The 18,667-nt window shown below is 39.5% G+C and overlaps 1 protein-coding gene across 1 annotated transcript in view; it reads right to left on the bottom strand.

The window, feature by feature from the left end:
* syne1a (spectrin repeat containing, nuclear envelope 1a) overlaps nt 1-18,667 on the bottom strand; it is a 128,363-nt gene that overhangs the window by 21,571 nt on the left and 88,125 nt on the right. Inside the window, exons 91-124 of the mRNA XM_056259933.1 lie at nt 16,992-17,195; nt 15,761-15,895; nt 14,231-14,353; nt 13,989-14,150; nt 13,502-13,702; nt 12,655-12,828; nt 11,059-11,250; nt 10,238-10,369; nt 9,972-10,072; nt 8,920-9,076; nt 8,459-8,578; nt 8,189-8,347; nt 7,874-8,089; nt 7,674-7,775; nt 7,453-7,572; nt 7,142-7,342; nt 6,584-6,757; nt 6,361-6,492; nt 5,440-5,636; nt 5,170-5,302; nt 4,897-5,079; nt 4,637-4,786; nt 4,327-4,503; nt 3,956-4,111; nt 3,647-3,802; nt 2,900-3,070; nt 2,677-2,810; nt 2,403-2,586; nt 2,050-2,232; nt 1,402-1,548; nt 1,165-1,319; nt 912-1,059; nt 372-466; nt 52-286 (exon numbers count right to left, since the gene is read on the bottom strand). Of these exons, the coding sequence (XP_056115908.1) occupies nt 52-286; nt 372-466; nt 912-1,059; nt 1,165-1,319; nt 1,402-1,548; nt 2,050-2,232; nt 2,403-2,586; nt 2,677-2,810; nt 2,900-3,070; nt 3,647-3,802; nt 3,956-4,111; nt 4,327-4,503; nt 4,637-4,786; nt 4,897-5,079; nt 5,170-5,302; nt 5,440-5,636; nt 6,361-6,492; nt 6,584-6,757; nt 7,142-7,342; nt 7,453-7,572; nt 7,674-7,775; nt 7,874-8,089; nt 8,189-8,347; nt 8,459-8,578; nt 8,920-9,076; nt 9,972-10,072; nt 10,238-10,369; nt 11,059-11,250; nt 12,655-12,828; nt 13,502-13,702; nt 13,989-14,150; nt 14,231-14,353; nt 15,761-15,895; nt 16,992-17,195 (5,409 nt within the window). The remainder of the gene's footprint in view (nt 1-51; nt 287-371; nt 467-911; nt 1,060-1,164; nt 1,320-1,401; nt 1,549-2,049; nt 2,233-2,402; nt 2,587-2,676; nt 2,811-2,899; nt 3,071-3,646; nt 3,803-3,955; nt 4,112-4,326; nt 4,504-4,636; nt 4,787-4,896; nt 5,080-5,169; nt 5,303-5,439; nt 5,637-6,360; nt 6,493-6,583; nt 6,758-7,141; nt 7,343-7,452; nt 7,573-7,673; nt 7,776-7,873; nt 8,090-8,188; nt 8,348-8,458; nt 8,579-8,919; nt 9,077-9,971; nt 10,073-10,237; nt 10,370-11,058; nt 11,251-12,654; nt 12,829-13,501; nt 13,703-13,988; nt 14,151-14,230; nt 14,354-15,760; nt 15,896-16,991; nt 17,196-18,667) is intronic.

Here is an 18,667-nt window from a genome sequence, read left to right as displayed (position 1 = left end):
GCTATTTGCAGGTGGGTATTATTTTTTACACAACTAAGGCTGTGTCTTTACCTGTATGTGGTCTAACATTCCACGGATCTGCTGTAGTGCTACTGTTGCTCCCTGTTGTTGGTCTTCTGGTTCCAGTGACACCTCTTGCAACCAGTGGCGCAGTTTCTCTATCAGATCCGTGTACCGCTGCCACTGCCGAACCAAACTGTCAATAATACCCCGTCTTTGCTGGGCCCGCCTCACTACGCCTTGCCACTGGTTACTAAGCAGTGCCAGTTTCAAGCCAAAGTCATCCCTTTTGTGTAAGTCAAGATGAAAAGACTGTCACTTCAAGTATTTTTGAACGAAAGAACAAGAATAAACAAATAAACTAACATTACCTGTCCTCCACTTGTCCCTGATTCAGTAGCTGATGTCCATCATTGATGATAGAGTATAGAATCTGTTGTCGACTAAACATGTCTACTTGGAATAGCTACCCACACACACACACACAAAAGAAAAGAAAAAAGTTTAGTAGAGCAGTTCTATAATGTAGATCATTAAACTATGACTCAATGCATTTTATGCTGTATATTTTGATTATTTTTAAATTGATACATCTTGCTAATATAGCCATCTTATAATGTGAGTTTTGAAATGAAAAACTGAATATTGCCATCAATATAATGGGGACAAAATTTGTCCTAACAAGAAAAATATTTCTGGAATTTCTCGAACACTAAATCAGCATATTAGATTGATTTCTGGATGATCAAAATACATTAATAGAAAACGATTGTTTAATTTTTTACTGTGCATTTATTTTATCAAATAAATGCAGTCTTGGTGAGCATACTAGACTTCTTTAAAAAACGAAATCAGTAACACTACAATAAGGTCTCATTTATTAACATGAATTAATACTTGTCTATCAGTACCTCATGCTCTCTCTGCTGGTCTAGCAGGCTCTGGTAGTTCCCAGAGATCTCAGCGGCCAGCTTCTCCTCTGTTTGGGTCAGGAAGTTCATCCAAGCATCACACTTCTCCAAGAAGGTCTGTCTTTGCAGTACCAGGGCTTGAAGGTTACTGCTCGAACATATACACAGAGGTACATGCAACTAAATATTACACATGTTTTTGGAGAACACCAAAATTGAACATCTACTGTAGATCAAGAGTAACCACACATACCTGAATCTCTCTATTACGCGAGCAGAGTCAGATGACCAACTCCTGTTTAGGTTCTGCAAACGCTTGATTTCATTATCGTTGAGGGGAAGCTGATAACCCAACTCATTCAGACGTTCCAGATCAGGAGAAAGACTACTCAGCTTTAACATTTGGGTCTATAGACACATGGATATGAGAATGTTCAGATGTTTTTATACAACCTAATAATTTTACAGGAAAATGGTCAACAATTTTTACCTTAAGTTTCTCCATGTGTTCCAGCACAGATGAGATATCTGGAGGTCCAATTGAGTCTGGTTCCTTCAGAACCTTCTCAGCTTCTTCTGACAACTGACTCAGAGAATGCAACTCCTTACTAAATCTCTCATAGTCCCTCACACCCACCTTGAGGAAAGGAAGGAGAGAAAAACATTTATATTTGACAGGCTTTGCAGACTGGCATTTGTGAAAGTTACAAAATGCAAGTCACACATGCAAGAGTGTCAAAACTATGAAAGTGAGTGTGAAAATTATTTTATTAAAATAACTGGTCTAATTTAAAATATACACTACCGTTCAAAGGTTTGGAAACTGTAAGACTTATTTTTTGAAGGAAATTAATACTTTTATTTAGCAAGAATGCATTAAATTGATCAAAATTGACAGTAAAGACTTTTATAATGTAAAAGCAAATAATTGCTTTTAAACTTTCAATTCATTGTTTGAACTGTATTTTTTAATAAAAATAAATGAGCATAAGAAACCAAAACATCAAATAAACTTACTGGCCCCAAGCTTTTAAACAGTAGTGCATATTTTATTCAAATAAATGTGTGAAAACTGTATAAATGTTCTGTTTAAAGTTTAATGTCTATGTGCACAAGGTCAAATCTGAATCATTCAAACCTCTAGCAGAGACTGCTGTCTTTGGAGGGCACGTCCAACTGTTGCCAATCGCTGAGTGAGTGACAGGTGGTCTGTATGGAAGGCTGTCATGGCAGAGGGGTCCACTTGTTGTCTCAGCTGCTCTGAAAACTCATCCAGCTGCTGCAGGACAGACTCTACGGATCCCTCAGCCGCCACGAGGCCCTAAAAAAATTCCAGTTTTACAAAGAGGAACACTGTGGCAATTACTACAAAGATTTTACAATGGCACACAGTTGTCAGAATTACCAACTGATTACATACTTTTGTGTCACTGACATAAACACAAATATTTAAAAGGCTTGCAAACCTACCAAGCATTTATAAATCCTCACCGTTACTTCCTGTTCTGTGATGTCTCTGTGGGTGGCGCTCTTGAGTAGATGTTCCACCTGTTCCTCTAGTTTCTGGATGTCGGTGCAGCTCTGAGCATGAATTGCATTGTAATGCTGCCACAGCTGCAGCAGGCTCTTACTCTTCCTCAGCTGATCTGAGATCTGCTCCAGCAGCGTGTTCCACCTGACAGCAGATCAGCAGAAGATCAATGATTTCGGATCACTTTGTACTGATCACTGTCTTCATTAGATACTAGAGGCGTTTGAAACTCACCTGAGATTTACGTCACCCAGTGCTGTGTTGAGTGAATCGCTCACAGAGGGATGACAATCTCTCAGCAGCTGTTGCGTTATGGAGCCCAGCTTCCGTAAACTGCTCTCCTGTTTCTCCAGCTCATCTTGTAAACTCTGAGACACACAAATACCCATGGTGATTTTAGGTTCTTGCTCCAAATAATGCTAATGACATCTCATTCGTGTTTTGCACAGTTTTGCACCTCAAGATTCTCTACTTGAACCTGCACAGCTTCTGGGGAGCCGGTGAGAAGGCACAGGCGAGAGATGGTGTAACGTCCCTCCATCAGGTAGCCTTGAATCTCTTCATATGCTTGTTTATATAGACTCCATTGATCCAGCACTGACCGGAGACTGACCGTCTGCTGCCCCACCTGCAATTACACACAAACCTCACTTAAGACTGGCTGAATGTTTTGGTGAAAACCTGATTATGAAAACTGAGTGATAGTACATATTGTGTCCATTACTATGTGAGCGATGCAGCTTCAAAAAACACATACCAATATGTAGTTATTCAGTGAAACAAATTCAAGGTAAACAATGTAAATGGCTAACAACTCTTTACAATATTATTTTTCTCATTAGTTAAAATTACTAAATGCATTAACTAACTTTTGATACAGTATTTGATACAATACATTTGATACAGTATTTATTCATCTTTGTTAACGTTAGTTCAGAAAAAACAATTGTTCATTGTTAGGGTTCTTGTTAGGGTTCATCATAATGCATGGCCATTAATATTAAAGGATACAATTTATTTATTTTATTAATGTATTACTAAATGTTGAAATGAACATTAACCAAGACTAATAAATTCTTTATAAGTATTTTTAATTGTTAGTTCCGGTTAACTAACGTAGTTAACTAATGCTAACAAATATCGTCACGAAGATTACAAATGCCAAATCTAGATGCTTTACTGAAATGCATTACGTGAAACATACCATGTGATCCAGATTGGCCCAAGACTGGTTTAAGCCTTTTAGGGTGTCCATAATAACAGAGCTGGCTTCGCCTTTCTTATCCTGGATTAGTAAGCATCCTTTCTCTTCAGCCCTCTCCAGATCCTTCTCTTTCTCCTTTACCAACACTTCCATTTCCTAGCATACACAGACACAGACAGTCAGATCAATCTTTCAAAACAACAGAGCACATGGATTATTTTGGTATTATTTATGCAATCTTTACCCATGAATCCATATAGAGTTTACTGTGTATTGTGTAGAGCCTAACAGCTAGGGTGCAGTATCTACCTGACAATCTTTAAGTGCATTCTGGGCTGAGGAAACATCCTCAATCCTGTGCTTCTTTTTGAGTTTCTCTTCCTGTACACTAATCCAGGTCTTCAAGGTCTGAACCACATTCTCAAACTCTAACCAGCTTTTAAGCAGACCCTCTAAAACCTGAATCTGTAAAACACAGAAGGCACCAGTTTGGTATATGATAAAAAAAAAATTATGGTCCAAAAGTCACAGTCCACTTGTTTTTGGCATTTTTATAATTTTTTCAGTACAAAATATATCATCATAATAATTTGAGTGAAAAGTTTAATTAAAAAATGTGTTTAAAACCTAATGATGCACGTTCCAGCAAAAATTGGGAATTTTCTAAATTTATGTCTAACCTTCTCTGTAACGAGTCCCTGCAGTATCTGCCAGCGGCGGTTCATGGCCCCAAGACGCTCAGCAAAGTCAGTTTTGTCACTGCGTTTCCCCTCCACGTCTTGACTGCTGATTTGCAGAACTGACTGATTCACAAAGTCCACAGTCAGCTGCTTACAGGACAGGTCAATCTGAAAACCCTGTTGAGAGGGGTCAATAAAGACAGAGAAATTTGGTATCTTTCATGGCGTACAAAATGACTAATTCCATGTTTTATTATTTTGAAAAAACAAGACAAAACAGTTCTTGCAGCCTTTTCTAACTTTTTCTTACCTTGTATTTCTGAAGGAACATTTGCACAACCTCAGATCCCACTGCCCCCATGATCTTCTGCTGGTCCTCTTGGATGATATTCTCCATGAGGGATATCCAGCTCATTAGCTCTGTTATTGCATGACGGGATGGCAACTTCTCCATCTGCAGCTGTTTGTCACATGGATGCAACTTTTAGCATAGCCACGTGAGCCTGTTCATTATCTGCACACCCTTCTTTAACTGAAATGGGCCAGTGAAACCAGCCCCAGTTATCATACCTGGTGGAGTTTCTCCTGGACCACAGGGATTCGGGTGAGAAGATCGGCCCATTGCGTGTCTACCTGGGACAAGTTTGCCCTGAGTGCCGCCGTGTCCACTTTTTTAAACCGGAGTAGCTGATTTCCCTGGCTCTGAACTGATGTGCGCAAAGACGACTTGGCGTCCACTTCTTTGGAGAATTCCTGCAGATATAAAAATGATATAGAGTGTGTCTGTGAAAGACATGTGAGACCTAAACCTCTTTTATTAGGATATTTAATGTCTGTTCTCACCAGGAAGGCATGAAGATGGTCTCTGACGGTCTCTAGCTCTTGAGGTACTGTAACAGACTGAGTGCTCCAAAACTCCAGGCGGTCTAGAGCCGAACTCAGCCATTGGCTAAGCTCAGCTGACTGGCTCTGATACCTACAATGAAATATGAAGACACCATGCGACATCAATTAACTGAATAAACAATTAGGCCAGATTCAATAAAGATTCTACAGTAGTCATTCTTTAAGGCAGAAGAGAATCTCAAAGAGAAAGTGATCAGATGTTCTGACCTGATCCAGTGTTTGAGGGTGGAGTCCAAGCGGTGTAGCTCTTTATTGATCTTGGTGGTGGTGCTGAGCCAGTGCTCCCCCAGCTGATTGAGCTGAGTTTCCAGCTCTGAGCAAGACACATGTAAAGGCAGCCTCTTCTCATCCTCCAACAACTTATACAACTGCGGCTGCCACTCAGACATACCGGCCTTCAGACGCTACAGAGAGTGGGATAGTCAACACACCCTTCCTTTTAGTTTTAGATTTACCCTTCCTTGTTTTTGAATCTTCTAACATTCCTAATGTACACTACCATTCTATAATTGGGATTGAAGTAACAGTAAAGATTTCGATAAATTATGTTTCTTTAAACTTTCTATTTATTAAAGAATCTTTTAAAAAGTATCAGTCTCCACAAAAATATTAAGCAGCACAACTGTTTTCAACATTGATACAAATTAGAAATGTTTCTTGAGCAGCAAATCAGCATATTAGAATGATTTCTGAAGGATCATGTGACACTGATCATTGAAGTAATGGCTCCTTAAAATTAAGCTAATTAGTGAATAAATTACATTTTAAAATATATTCAAATAGAAAACAGTTATTATAAATTGTAATCATATTTCAGAATATTACTGTAATTTTTAATCACATTTAAAAATCTTACTGACCCCAATCTATAATCTGTAATAATACATGAAGGTGTAAAGTATAATTCTACTTTCTTAAATTCAAATTCACATCATGTTTTCTAATTTAGATTCAATTTAAATTACTGAATTGATTAATTCAAAAGGCATTCTCAATTTGATTTCAAATACATCACAAATGCGATACTATAACGTAATGTCTGTAATGTAAAATAACGGTTGGTGTTGTATTGATTTTATGGCGTAACAGTGTCTGATTCAGTGATCTATGTGTGTGATGGAGTTGTACCTGGTATAGAGCAATTCTATCCCTCAGTCTGTCCTCTGTCTCTTCCACCAGGCCTACACTGGGAATGTTGCTTTCCACTGCCTCCAGCTGCCTGTACACGGCCTGATAATCACCCACCAACCTGCTCCACCACTGATAACACAAAACACATGACAGTTATTTACTCCATATGCACTTATTATAATCGGCATCTATCTTGTATTGAAACACAAATCCACAAAACCTCCAGGATGCCCTCCAGCTCCACTCCTCGTTTGTGAGCCTGTTTAAGTACAGCCTGGGCCTGAGCCACAGTTTCCTCCAGGCTTTGGACCTCCCGCTGCACCACCAACCCACTGACCTGCCTGAAGAAGGCCTGTGTCAGGACAACATGTGTCTCTAGCCCCTGAAAAAACTCCTGCAGGAAGAAAAGACAGACAGAAAATATGAGTACATGCTCTCGAAAAGGGGACCAAACATCACTATATAATAAATTATTTTAGAAAGGAGGTGGCATTGACATTCACATTCTTGAGAGAATTTGATTGCATGAGATGAGAGTCATCAATATTTTTGGTTGGTTTTCCTGGATAAGAAAGACTGTAAAATGTATATGTGTACACTATTGTTTGGGGTTTGTAAGATTTTTTTTTAAGTTTTTGAACAAACGTGTCTTATGCTCACCAAGACTGCATTTATTTAATCAATAATAGAGTAAAAACAGTAAAAGTGTGAGATATTATTACAATTTAAAATAATAATAATATTAAAACCAATTAATCACAAAACACGGCTGTTGTACCTTGTGTTTGTCTAGGAGAATCTGAACCTCAATCACTGATCCCACTTTCATTTTCTGGTCAGCAGCCATTTTGTCCTGGGCGGTGTCTACCAGATCTACCAGGTCTTGCAGAGCTCTCTCATACTGAGCCTTTAGTACCAAACTCTGGTTCAGCCCACTCCGTTTGGATCCCACCATCTCCACCAGAACTTCATAAGCATCCTGCACAGCAGAACACAATGTCAAGTGGAAAGTAAAATGGAAATCATGAAATCAGCAACTGTAATTGCTGTTTCTAAAGCAAACAGCAGGAGAGAGAGAGATGTGTGTACCTGTAGTTTCAGCAGCTCTTGAGTGCAGAGCTGGCTGGGCTGCAGTGTCTCTCCTCTGCTTCTCATCTCAGAAACTTTCTGTTCAAATTCCCTCAGACTGTCCTCAGCTTCTGCTAGAATCTGTTTACATTGAAATTTTCATTGATCTTACTCATAATCGATTAACAAAGTATTGCTTGGGGTCATGCAAACATTTCTGTCATTTTAAATGTGTGTCTGACCTCCATTTGTTTAGAAGCAGGCCGATCCATAGCTGCATTCATTTTCTGCAAAAGCTGGTACTTTGAGTCACCGAGTGCAGTAAGCAACAGTCTCAACTCAGTCTGTGAAATAGACAGAGGAAAATGTATTTGTGAGAGAAAAAGCAAGCGAGAAAAAACAATATATTGATTAAAAATAACCAGATACAAGCGACATATACCTGGAAAACAGTGAGTTCCTGCAGCTTGTCTTTCATGCTGTCACATCGCTGCTCCAGCACTGTGTCCAGCAGCTTTAGTCTCCCCTCCAAACTGTCTAACACTTCCTCAACCAAAACACTTTCTCCACCTTCATCCCATAGCCGCTCCGTCCCTCCGAGCACATCCCGACATTTACAAACCTCCTCGCTGACATTCTTTACCTCCTTACCCAAACCCTGAAGAGACAAGAGCAGAAAATATATAGTGGCAAAAAGTGTTAGTGTTTCTTATAACAAAAACACTTTATGACTCTCATGAAAATGACTATGTCTGACCTCTAGGTGGCCCAGGTGAGTCTCTGAGTCATCAGATAATAATATTGGGCCAGATACGAGCTCATTCTCAGCATTGTCCAACCAGGAGGAAGCTGAGGACACTGCCTCATAGAGAGCCCTTTCCAGAGCACATGCACGCTTAGTGTCAGCGCCCCCTGTCTGTAGGGAGGACATAAAGGAACGAATAGCTGAAAATAAATCTTTGCTAGTTATAGTAATACAAAATCCTGGTGCAGTTTAACATCATGTTAAAATGTTCAGTGGCAGTACCTGAGGCAAGTCCTCCAGGTCTTGGCTGAAGCCTTCAAACAGACTTCTGGGTGACAGGATATCCTGACTCACTTGCTCCCCTCTGAAGAGTCCACAGGGACTGGACACTGGCTGGTATACCTAAGAGAGAAGATGGTCCTTATTTAATTAGAGCACAGAGGTAGCTTTTATGTTTTCTTCTTTTAGGGGACAAGAAATTAGTGCTGCAGGGATTTTGGCCAGAACTTCTGGTTCCATCGTCCTGAAGTCAATATTTTGGGTTTTTGTTTAAATGCCTGAAAGGTCAATATACTTTAAAGTTTTATTCTATGACATAAAATACATCAGTGATACCCCTCCTGATGTTTTTAAAGCTTTAACTTGTCTTGTAAAAGGCAGTTGCTAATAAGTCGCTAAATGGGACTACAAAGGTTGTAAGGGAAAAGCAAAGCTAAAGTATAGTGTTGAAGTTGATTATGTACCGTGTGACAGTGTGCCTGCTCCATTGTGTTTGATGACAGCTGTAGTTTGTTGTTAAGGTCTTTGCTCAGGTTCTCCCATTTGAATCTCATTTGATCCTTTGTGCTCATGCTCTCAGGCCATTGACCATCAACCCCTTCAGAAAGTTCTGCAGGAGAACTACAAACAGTGAAGAAAGAAGCTCATTATGAGTCTGTGCTACATACACTTGTCTTTCATATATGTTTGCAATATAGCTGTCAATTAATTAAAATTAAAACTTATTAAAAGAAACTGCTTAGATGATATGACAATTAGTAATCAAATCACAATTAATCAACTCTATATCATAAATATTTGCTAAGAATAGTCACCATATGAATACTGATCCATGATTAATTGCTTTAATTAAAAGGGACAAATCTTTTCTTGTGTATAGTGATGTGCATCCAAGTGTAACAGATTATGGAAAACTCAAACGTGGAAGCAGATGAACACAAGCTTGCACAGGTGGGGTTTAAAGCCTACAGTTCAACGAAAAGTGGAAGTCAGGTCCAGAATGGCTGGTATATGAATCATGTGCTGCGCCGATTGTAGGACGTTCAATGGTAAAAGGGGGGTTTGTGTGAAGGGGATTTCTTTTGTGGTTGGGACAAGTCAAGACAATGAAGGACATTAAACGTCTATTGGTATTATCGGCAGTATATCATCTACACGGACGAAGACCGGTTTGGGTGTGTACAGTGATCATTTACAATTAAAAGGGTTGTAACTTTAACTCAAATAAATTTTAGCAAGCCATAGTCAAGTCAAGTCGTTTTAACTGGAAGGTCAGAGTTTAATTAAACAAAGGTCAATAAAAAAAAACATGTATGGATGAATTGTTCACAATAAGATGTATAATACGCATTAAGAAAATATAGAATTTTTTGCATTTCATGCCGACTTCAATATTGCATTATTTTATCGCACCAAATTTGTGTTAAATTGGCAGGCCTGGTTTTTAGAAGAGCAGTTATAGTGTGCTAAAGAAAGACGTGAACATGTAGATAATGGACAAGTGAGCAGGACCGACCTGTCTCCATTAGGTGTTGTTCTCTGTGAGAGAATCTCCTCCCCTCTAGATGCTACAGACTGCAGTAACTTCTTCTGTTCGCCAAGCTGCTCCTCTAATTCCTGCATTATATATAAGAGCTGATGTCAAAAATCGAAATCCATTCCTGCCCATTCAAATGCAACTAGGATGTTTTTCTAAAGACCATGTAAATATCAGCATATGATGTGCTAGTTAAGTTTATTGATATCATGTTTTTGCTCAACATTCATTGCTTGATTGTCTACCCTCTGTCTTTGCACTGTGTCTTGATGCTGCTGGTTGCGTGTGGATCGCGCCTGAATGAGCCAGTCCATCATATTGGGGCTCTGAGACAGAGACGAGTCTGATTCAGTGTCCTCCTGCTCCTGAAGTGACCCCTTAAATAAAGACATAGAAGTCAGTTAGAGATGCTAATGTATGGCAAAGTGCCTGGCAATGAAATTTGTCGTTATATAGTATAGACAATTATACAATTTATAAATTATAAAAGCTTTGATTAGATTATTTTCTGCACAAAAATATTATATCAGATACAAATTATTTTATAGAACAATTAACCTAGATTCATTGACACAATTTATTGGAAACACACACACATACACACACACACACACAAACACAAAAACATCTTTTCAGTAAGTAGAGGTTAAAGGTCAGTCATGACTGTCAATAGGTGATCGACCCAAATCAGCTTTGCATCAGGCTTTTACATATCACCAACCAGTCTCATTTACAAGAGCTGGGTGAAAATTCCAGACCTGCCCCACAATTTGTTAAAGGTCTTTGTTTCAGATGGATGTTTCTGGAGAGCAGTGGAACATCTTTCACAACAATGAACAGAGCTTGGCATTTTTCTGTACCGCTGTTCACAATGCATCCATTGAGGCGAGGATGTGTTTTTAGTGGTATGTGTGGGCAAAAGTACTGACTGACGCCAGTGACCTGTTCTAAGTATTCAGACGTTTGGCATTTTCTTTAATTCTACTCAATTATAGATTTGCTTCTGTTCTTGGGCAGCTCTTCTGTCACTGAACATTACTTTGAGAAATTGTAGCATATTCCTCACCTGGATGTGGGTCTGTTTGTCTTGGAGGATGCGCTGTAGCTCCAGCAGACTGGATTTGAGGCAGTATAGTTTGAGGGAGAGCTGCTCAGCGTCACCCCGTGTACCGGCCTTCCCCTCCATCAGCAAACTCTCACTGTGCACTGACAGCTCAGACAGACACAGCACCTTCTGCTCGATCTCCAGTAACATGTTCTAGATCAGGAACAAAAGATTACAAGACTAAATTGAGAACCGGTTAGATATGATTCAGCAATGTGATTCATATTTTAGGATTGTTTGTGCTATTAACATTAAGTCAAACACCTTCAATTAAATTTAATTAAACATTAATCAATCACATTAAATTAACAATCATGATTTGGGTTTGGTAAAATATCTTTTTAGTTTGTTGTTTGATTCAGAACCACATGTTTTAAGACAAAGTTCTATTTTAGGTGCTACCATTGTAAATTCAAGTAACAATACTTTCAGGAGTTACCATAAAGATAATGTGTCAGATATGGGTCAAACACCCCGCATGCAAAAAACACAACAGAAGGTGTGTAAAAAAATACGTAAACAGGAGACGTGTGTAAGCAGTGACTGATAATCTTCTTAAGCTGCTTAACCGAGTCTTCAGACATCTATGTCTCTATCATACTACATGCACACTAGTCCACAGAAATGAGTGTACTACTAACAATTGAAACAATAAAAGACATTTTTAAAAATCTACATTTTGAATAGATAGGGATGGGTCTGCAGGGTAGCTGGAACTGAATGCTGGTCAATAGAGGAGACAGCCTGTGGCATTCACTAGTGAGAAATGAGCAAACATCCACTGCAGTAAGCTAAAGGTCAGGGCCACCCTGACTTATCACAAAGAGTCTAACTCTCAGGTTAAAGGTTAACTTGATCCCTACAGCCCTCTAATTACAACACAAAAGACATGTGTGTGTATGTGTGTGTCTCCTTGAAGAAATGCAGACATGCACTGTGGGACGTCCCACGACTGCAGGGAAGAAGAAGCCCCTAATCCTAATGACCAACAGAATGGGACAAAACCGACACAGCTAAGCAGATTTACTGCGGCCCACTCTAGTGACTTCAGAGATGATTAGCCACCAGAATCTGATGAATTGATTGTTTACATGCTAGAGAAAATCTATAATGAATTTTACATAACTCAAATTTTGCCATAACAACTCAGATCTGACTTTTCTAAAAATGCTCTGAAACTATGAAATTGGTTATCTGAAATGAAATAATGAAATGAAATAAAATAAATGCTTTTTCAACCCAAAAAAGAATGAAGCCTCATTGTTTGCATTGAAAATGCACTATAGGACAAATTAAACAAATAATCAGTATATTTATAATTATTTGTAAATTGAGAGTTGTTTCTTTGCAGTGCACATGACTTTTCAGTAGTTCAATTCAAAAGGTGTGAACAAAAAAGTGTCCACAATCATACAAGGTCAAAAGAACAATAATTTTTTCATTTCAGTTCATTTTCCCATAAAAAATATCTATATCATGATTCACACTGTTATCAACCAACATTTAGGAATATTGTGGCATGTTTTTTTCTTCTATTTCCCACGCCTAGTCTCTCACCTGGCAGTCGATCAGCTGTTCCTCCATATCCATGTCCTGTGGTTGTGGCTGAAGAGTGGAGCTCAGTGTGGCACGTGTGCTGAGCAGCCAGTTGTCAAGCTCCTCTGCTTCACTATGGTAACGCTGTAGCGCTTGTTCCTGCCTCTGTTCTTCTAACTGCTCGCTCAATCGCTCCTGCGGGTCAGAGAATGCACAACATTGAATATGCTAAAAGCAAGGGTATGTAATAAGTTGTTTCTTGTTGGTTCTTCTCAAGCCAAATTAGTCAGTGTAAAGTGGGAGAAGCTTTCTAATCATATTTTTTAAAGCAGACAAAACTCACAACTATTGCCATTGCTGAAAAACAAGTGTGAAAACATACTTCCAGTTTGTTCAGTATTCTTTAATTATGCTTCCTGGAAATATGTTTAGGCTTGCCTGTCATTTGGTTTATGATCTGTAATTATTGGTTTTTAATCAGAGAGATGTGCTGATAGTTAAATCAAAAGACTAAAATAACTACTACTAGGACACACATGACAATTTGAAATGACCAGTATGTGCTTAACAACAGTGCGTAAAATAACCAGAATAATCTACTACAATCCTTTTTTAACAGACATTTACATTTAGCTGACGCTTTTATCCAAAGCGACTTACAATTTCTATATATGTCAGAGGCCGAACGCCTCTGGAGCAACTAGGGGTTAAGTGTCTTGCTCAGGGACACATTGGTCTCTCACAGTGGATTCAAACCCAGGTCTCTCACACCAAAGGCATGTGTCTTATCCACTGCGCCATCACCACCCCCAGACAATGCAGATTTTTTGCCGTCACCATTACTTTGCATGATATTACTCCTGCTCACCTCCAGAAGTTGTCGCTTTCCGGAGGCTTTCATGTGGATGGTGGCCATACGCTCTCCCAGTACAGTGAGGGTTGACTGCAGGGCCAGCTGGTCTCCGGCATCTGCCTCCAAACTGTCCTCATCCATCTGCAGCTCCCGGGAGAAGCAGGCCTGCAGAGCACTGATCTCATCCTGGAGCATTAGGATCTCATCCATCAGAGCCTGAAGAACAACCATCAATCATAAAATTGCTTCTATTAATCTCTGGTTTCATTAGTATGTTGATTTGCTCTAAGTGTAAACAATAAAGTTACATTAAAGGCTACATGCCACAGAAAGGAAGATACTTCTAGGTAAGAGATTAGTTTTAGACATAGGAGAAGTTGGTAATCTAGAGGGTAACTCTGTCCTCTGGCTTGTATCGCTAGTCCAGCTGTAGGCTTGAGTTTTTATGTGATCTAGCTTTAGTGCGGTCATCTTGCTTCATCTGATCCTCTGTCTCTCTCACCTGGTGGGCGGCCATCTGGCTCTCAGGACTCTTGCTTGGCTCTAAGCCCTCATTTAGTGCGGTCTCAATGGACTCCATCTTTGTGGAGACGGATTGCAGGGTCTCCTGATAGTGCTGCTGCCTCTCCAGAGCTTCATATAGGCTCTTCTGCTTCTCACTGATCTGTAAAAAAATATATGCTAGCCAACGTATGAAGAAGTGATTTGGATTTTGTAATGTGAGATACATCTATGGATATTTACCACATTCTTCAAAGTCTCCCATGAGCGTTGTAGGTCGTCCAGGTTTGCTGAGGAAGCTGACTCCATGGAGGGGTCATACAGCTCCTGTAATGGAGCTCTACATAAAGGAGCTCGTCCTGAACCCTACAAAAGACGTAAAATTACGTCAATGAGTGTGTCTGAGAGTGTGTGCATGCATGCATGAATAATAAACCAAACTGTGCTTGTTCTATTAAAATACAAGAAAACAGTAGTGATACTAAGGTGTTCTTGTGTCTGCATTTTTTAGATGTTGCACATGTACCTAGTAACAATATTATGGCAATTTTTTTTTCACACACTGAAGTGGTTAACCATGCGTTTGCCAGATGCTTAAACATATCAAAAATCTGTGCTAACCAAAACATTGTTGTCACTCCCTGAGGCCATGTTCAAATGTGTGTCAACTCTGTTCATTACATGGCTGATGTATGTTTATACAAACAGTCAGAATGAAATCAGAGATAAAGTTCCTCAAGAAAGTCAACTGAAGAATAGAGAGTCCCACTGCAACAAAGTTCAAGTTCAGGGAAGGAGGAGGCGGGAACCAGTGAACGTTAAACATAAATTTAATGACAAAATAAACAAACAATAAAACGAAAGTAAAGCGGCAGCCCCTCACAGACGACCTTGTGCAAACATCCACATCGCTATGATCAGATTTCTTTCTTTTTTGTTTTCCCATTGCTGTCATTTTTGCTGTGTGATTATTGTATTGAAAGGAAAGCACGCATATTTACATATTCATCTAAAGCTGCTCTCAGTAGCGTGTGCGGTGTCAGGATGTTCGCTAACAGTATAACACTGCTCATATATTTCAAACATCTTTTTACCCCAAAGTGAAGAACGAAAAAGAAGTGAGTATAGCGGAGCCTTTAGTTGGACAAATAGGGTAGTCCTTTCTTAATTCAATGCTGCTGTTTCGGGTTGATTGGAAAGCTCAAACAAACAGAAATGTTTTGAAAGCATCAAATAAAGACGATAGAAGTATTTAAAAAAAAAAAAAAAAAAAATCCTAACAACACCTCTACAATTCCAGAAAAGGTAAGGGAAAACCGGTCCCATTTTTCAAATTCCCAGATATTTCCAGGTTTTCCATGATCTTGGGAACCTTCAGACTAACATTTGGGCTTTTCACACTTGAAATATTTAACCATGGGTCATTCTAAACCCTGGGCGAAGAGAATCATGTTTCACACTGCTCATAATTTACCCGAGATAAACAATTACTCCTGGGTATTCATACCCTGAAATTCATACGTTTGAAAGTGTGGAACATTAATTTACCCGGGGTTACAAGTGGTGTTTAGAATGACGTTAACCCGAGTTTAAGCACAGTGTGAAAAGCCAGATTCATATTTAAATCAAGAACAGAACAGTGGCTACTGTAAGAAATCAATTGGTCAAGTTCAAACTGAGTTAAAGTGGGTTAGTGGCTGATCTGGGATAAGTTGATTAAATGTGATAAGGTTGGTAGGTGTTAGAGAGGTATGGGTTAGAGCCACGGGATACCTGAGAGGTGTCAGCGTTAGGCTCAGGTGAGGGTGATCTGCAGGCGGGGGGAGAGGAGACCTCACTGTTGGTGCCCTCCTCACCAGACTCCTCTGTGACCGGGGAGAGAAGAGTATGACAACGGCCTGCCGTCATCTGATCATTAAAGAGCCAAAGAGACAGAGGAAGAAAGAGAAAGAAAGATACATCAACAGTGAACAGGAGTATAGCACCAAAGGAAGAAGGGAAAAAACCCAGAGGAAGAATATTAGAGAGTTGGAAAAAAGTATACTATCATTCAAAACTTTGGGGTCAACCAGATTTAAAGTCTCATATGCTCAAAAAGGCTGCTTTTTAAAAAATCAAATATAGAGTAAAAACAGTAATATTGTGAAATATTACTGCAGTTAAAAATTTAATTAATTCTTGTTAATTCATGTCACATGATCTTTCAGAAATCATTCTTATATGCTGATTTAGTGCTCAAGAATAATTTCTTATTATCATCAATGTTGAAAACAGTTGTGCTGTTTAATACATACTGTGAGAATACTGTGAGAAAGGTCATCATGTATTTGAAACAGAAATCCTGAATTTCTTGACCCAAAACTTCTGCAGTAATGTATATTCCCTACGGATCTGACAGGAAGTAATGATTCAAGCAGAAAAGCTGAATAAGACCCTGCAAAGCAGCACCAGAGAATTACAGACAGACCACATTTGTTAAGAGTAGCCATGACTAAGCCCTTCACAGACCTCTCGTCATGATAAAAGAATGAACCGGGTCAGGAAATGGGGCCGAGGATATGCACAGACTCACTGTAAAAATACAATAAGATGGCATACGATAATGAATTGTGCTTGCCAGCACGAACTAAAGTAATCTGAACCACTAGAGCACTCCAACATTAGACTAAATTTAGATCTAGCTCCAATGACTGCTGAAGTACCGCAAAGCTACACTCCTTTCTCTGCAAGTCTGTAAGGACTGAGCGACACAGCTGGAGCGTGAGCTGAACTGTTGGCGGGTTAATGTGGAATCCGGTCCTGATCATGACTGATGCAACGCAGGGCAACTTAAATTTCCTAATAGTGTTGACAAAGTCAAGGCCAACTAACACCCTCATCCTGTTTCCTGTTTCAGTAACAAACAACAGCAGGGATACACAATGCAAAGGCACATACAACCCTGTGGGAGAAACAAGAGACCCATGGCCCAGTCCTAACATGTGTACAAGTGTAAATCACTCACCATGACAACAGAGGGGTGTGTTGGTGGGTGTTTGGGCATCTCTTCCTCCTCATCCTCCAGCTCCTCTAATCCGTCTGAAAGGCCGTCAACCTCGCTGACCGTCAACAGCATGGTAGCATGCTTGGCTTTCAGAGTCAACATTTTACACTTGGAGTTAAGGGCCGAGATCTGCTCCTGGTAGCCTTTTATCTTCAGGGCCAGTTCCTGTCACAATGACACATTACATTATTATTCCACTGAGGTCCATGCAGCTGGGTTACGTCCAAACATATGGTTCCTGGATTAAGTCCCATAGATGAGGAGTGAAAAGGGGGTTAACGCAGAGAGCGGCACCGGCGAGCTGAGCTGAGAAATTCCCCCTCTCTGTCTGTTTGCAGTATAAAAAAAACAGCACAGCCGAGCAATAGCTCAGTCAGAGGCATTTTGAGCTAGCAGCCAATCAGAGAGCGGTAGGAGAAGCCCGACAAGCCAAGCCTTCGGGTAACGGTGAACGTGATTGGCACAGAGCTCGACCAACTGGAGAGAGTGGGAGGGGAGTAGAACCAGGAAGAACACTTCCTCCCCCTAACCGGCCAACTCACACACACACAAAGACCACGGGAACAGGAATTGAGGGCTTTTTTCTTCCTTCCCTTCACTTCCTCTCTTTCCACCAATCCCGAAGCTGTTTTCCTGACAAACAAAAGAACTGGGCGAGAGACTTAGAGCGGAGGAAGGGGGCTCACATTGCAGATTTTGTATGGCCTGCAGAGCCCCCCCCCCTCCTCCTCCTCTCCCTCTCCCTCCTCCTCCTCTTCTTTCTGTCTCTCTAACTGTCATTCTTTCGCGAATACACACAGACAGGCCAGTCTCTGATAATGAGGTCATGTGGGAGAAAGCTGCAGCTGCAGCACTCGGCTCTGCAGAGGAAAATAACCCTGGGTAATAAAGCCACAGCTGCCGCCCCAACTAAAACAAGCTGTGCTAATAAAACATGGGGACGTGAGACTCAGTACAGGTTTAGGTTTATTTTTATTTGGTGTGTTTAAACACTCTTGTCTTTAGGGCTGCAGAATTATGGAGGAAAAAATAGAATTGTGATTTAAAAAAAATAAAAATTATGATTGCGACTTAAAATGTGATGACTGTTCTTGTTTGTAGGGATGCACAATTTTTCATATATATATATATATATATATATATATATATATATATATATATATATATATATATATATATATATATATATATATATATATCAATAAAAAATAACAATAATAAAAAAAATAACTATTATTATTATTATTATTATTATAGGCTACAGCATCCCCAGGACCCTACAGAGACAAGCTGTTTGGAGAATGGATAGATAATAATAATTATTATTAAAATTATTATTCCTAAATAAAATATTAAACAAAAAATTATTTAAATTTTTTCTGTAAAAAAAAGAGTATTTAAGAAAATTATATAATAATAAAAAATCCTTACAACTGTAAAATTACAATACTAATATTTATGAATGTCTTAATTTTCAAATGTTAACCCATCAAGCTTTTGTGTTGGCGGAAAACCACGTAAAAACTCAAAGCAGATGCACAGATGAGTTTGTGTGGAGCAGCATTTACTGTGAACCGAGCCGCTTAACAATCGCAACCTTCGCGATTTGATCACACAAAGCCATATATCAATTTGAT

This window comes from Rhinichthys klamathensis, unplaced genomic scaffold (genome assembly GCF_029890125.1).
Source record: "Rhinichthys klamathensis goyatoka isolate OS25496 unplaced genomic scaffold, OSU_Roscu_1.1 h1tg000170l_1, whole genome shotgun sequence".
Taxonomy (NCBI): Eukaryota; Metazoa; Chordata; class Actinopteri; order Cypriniformes; family Leuciscidae; genus Rhinichthys; species Rhinichthys klamathensis.
Note: the sequence above shows the minus strand (reverse complement) of the source record. Positions and strands in the feature narration are given on the sequence as shown.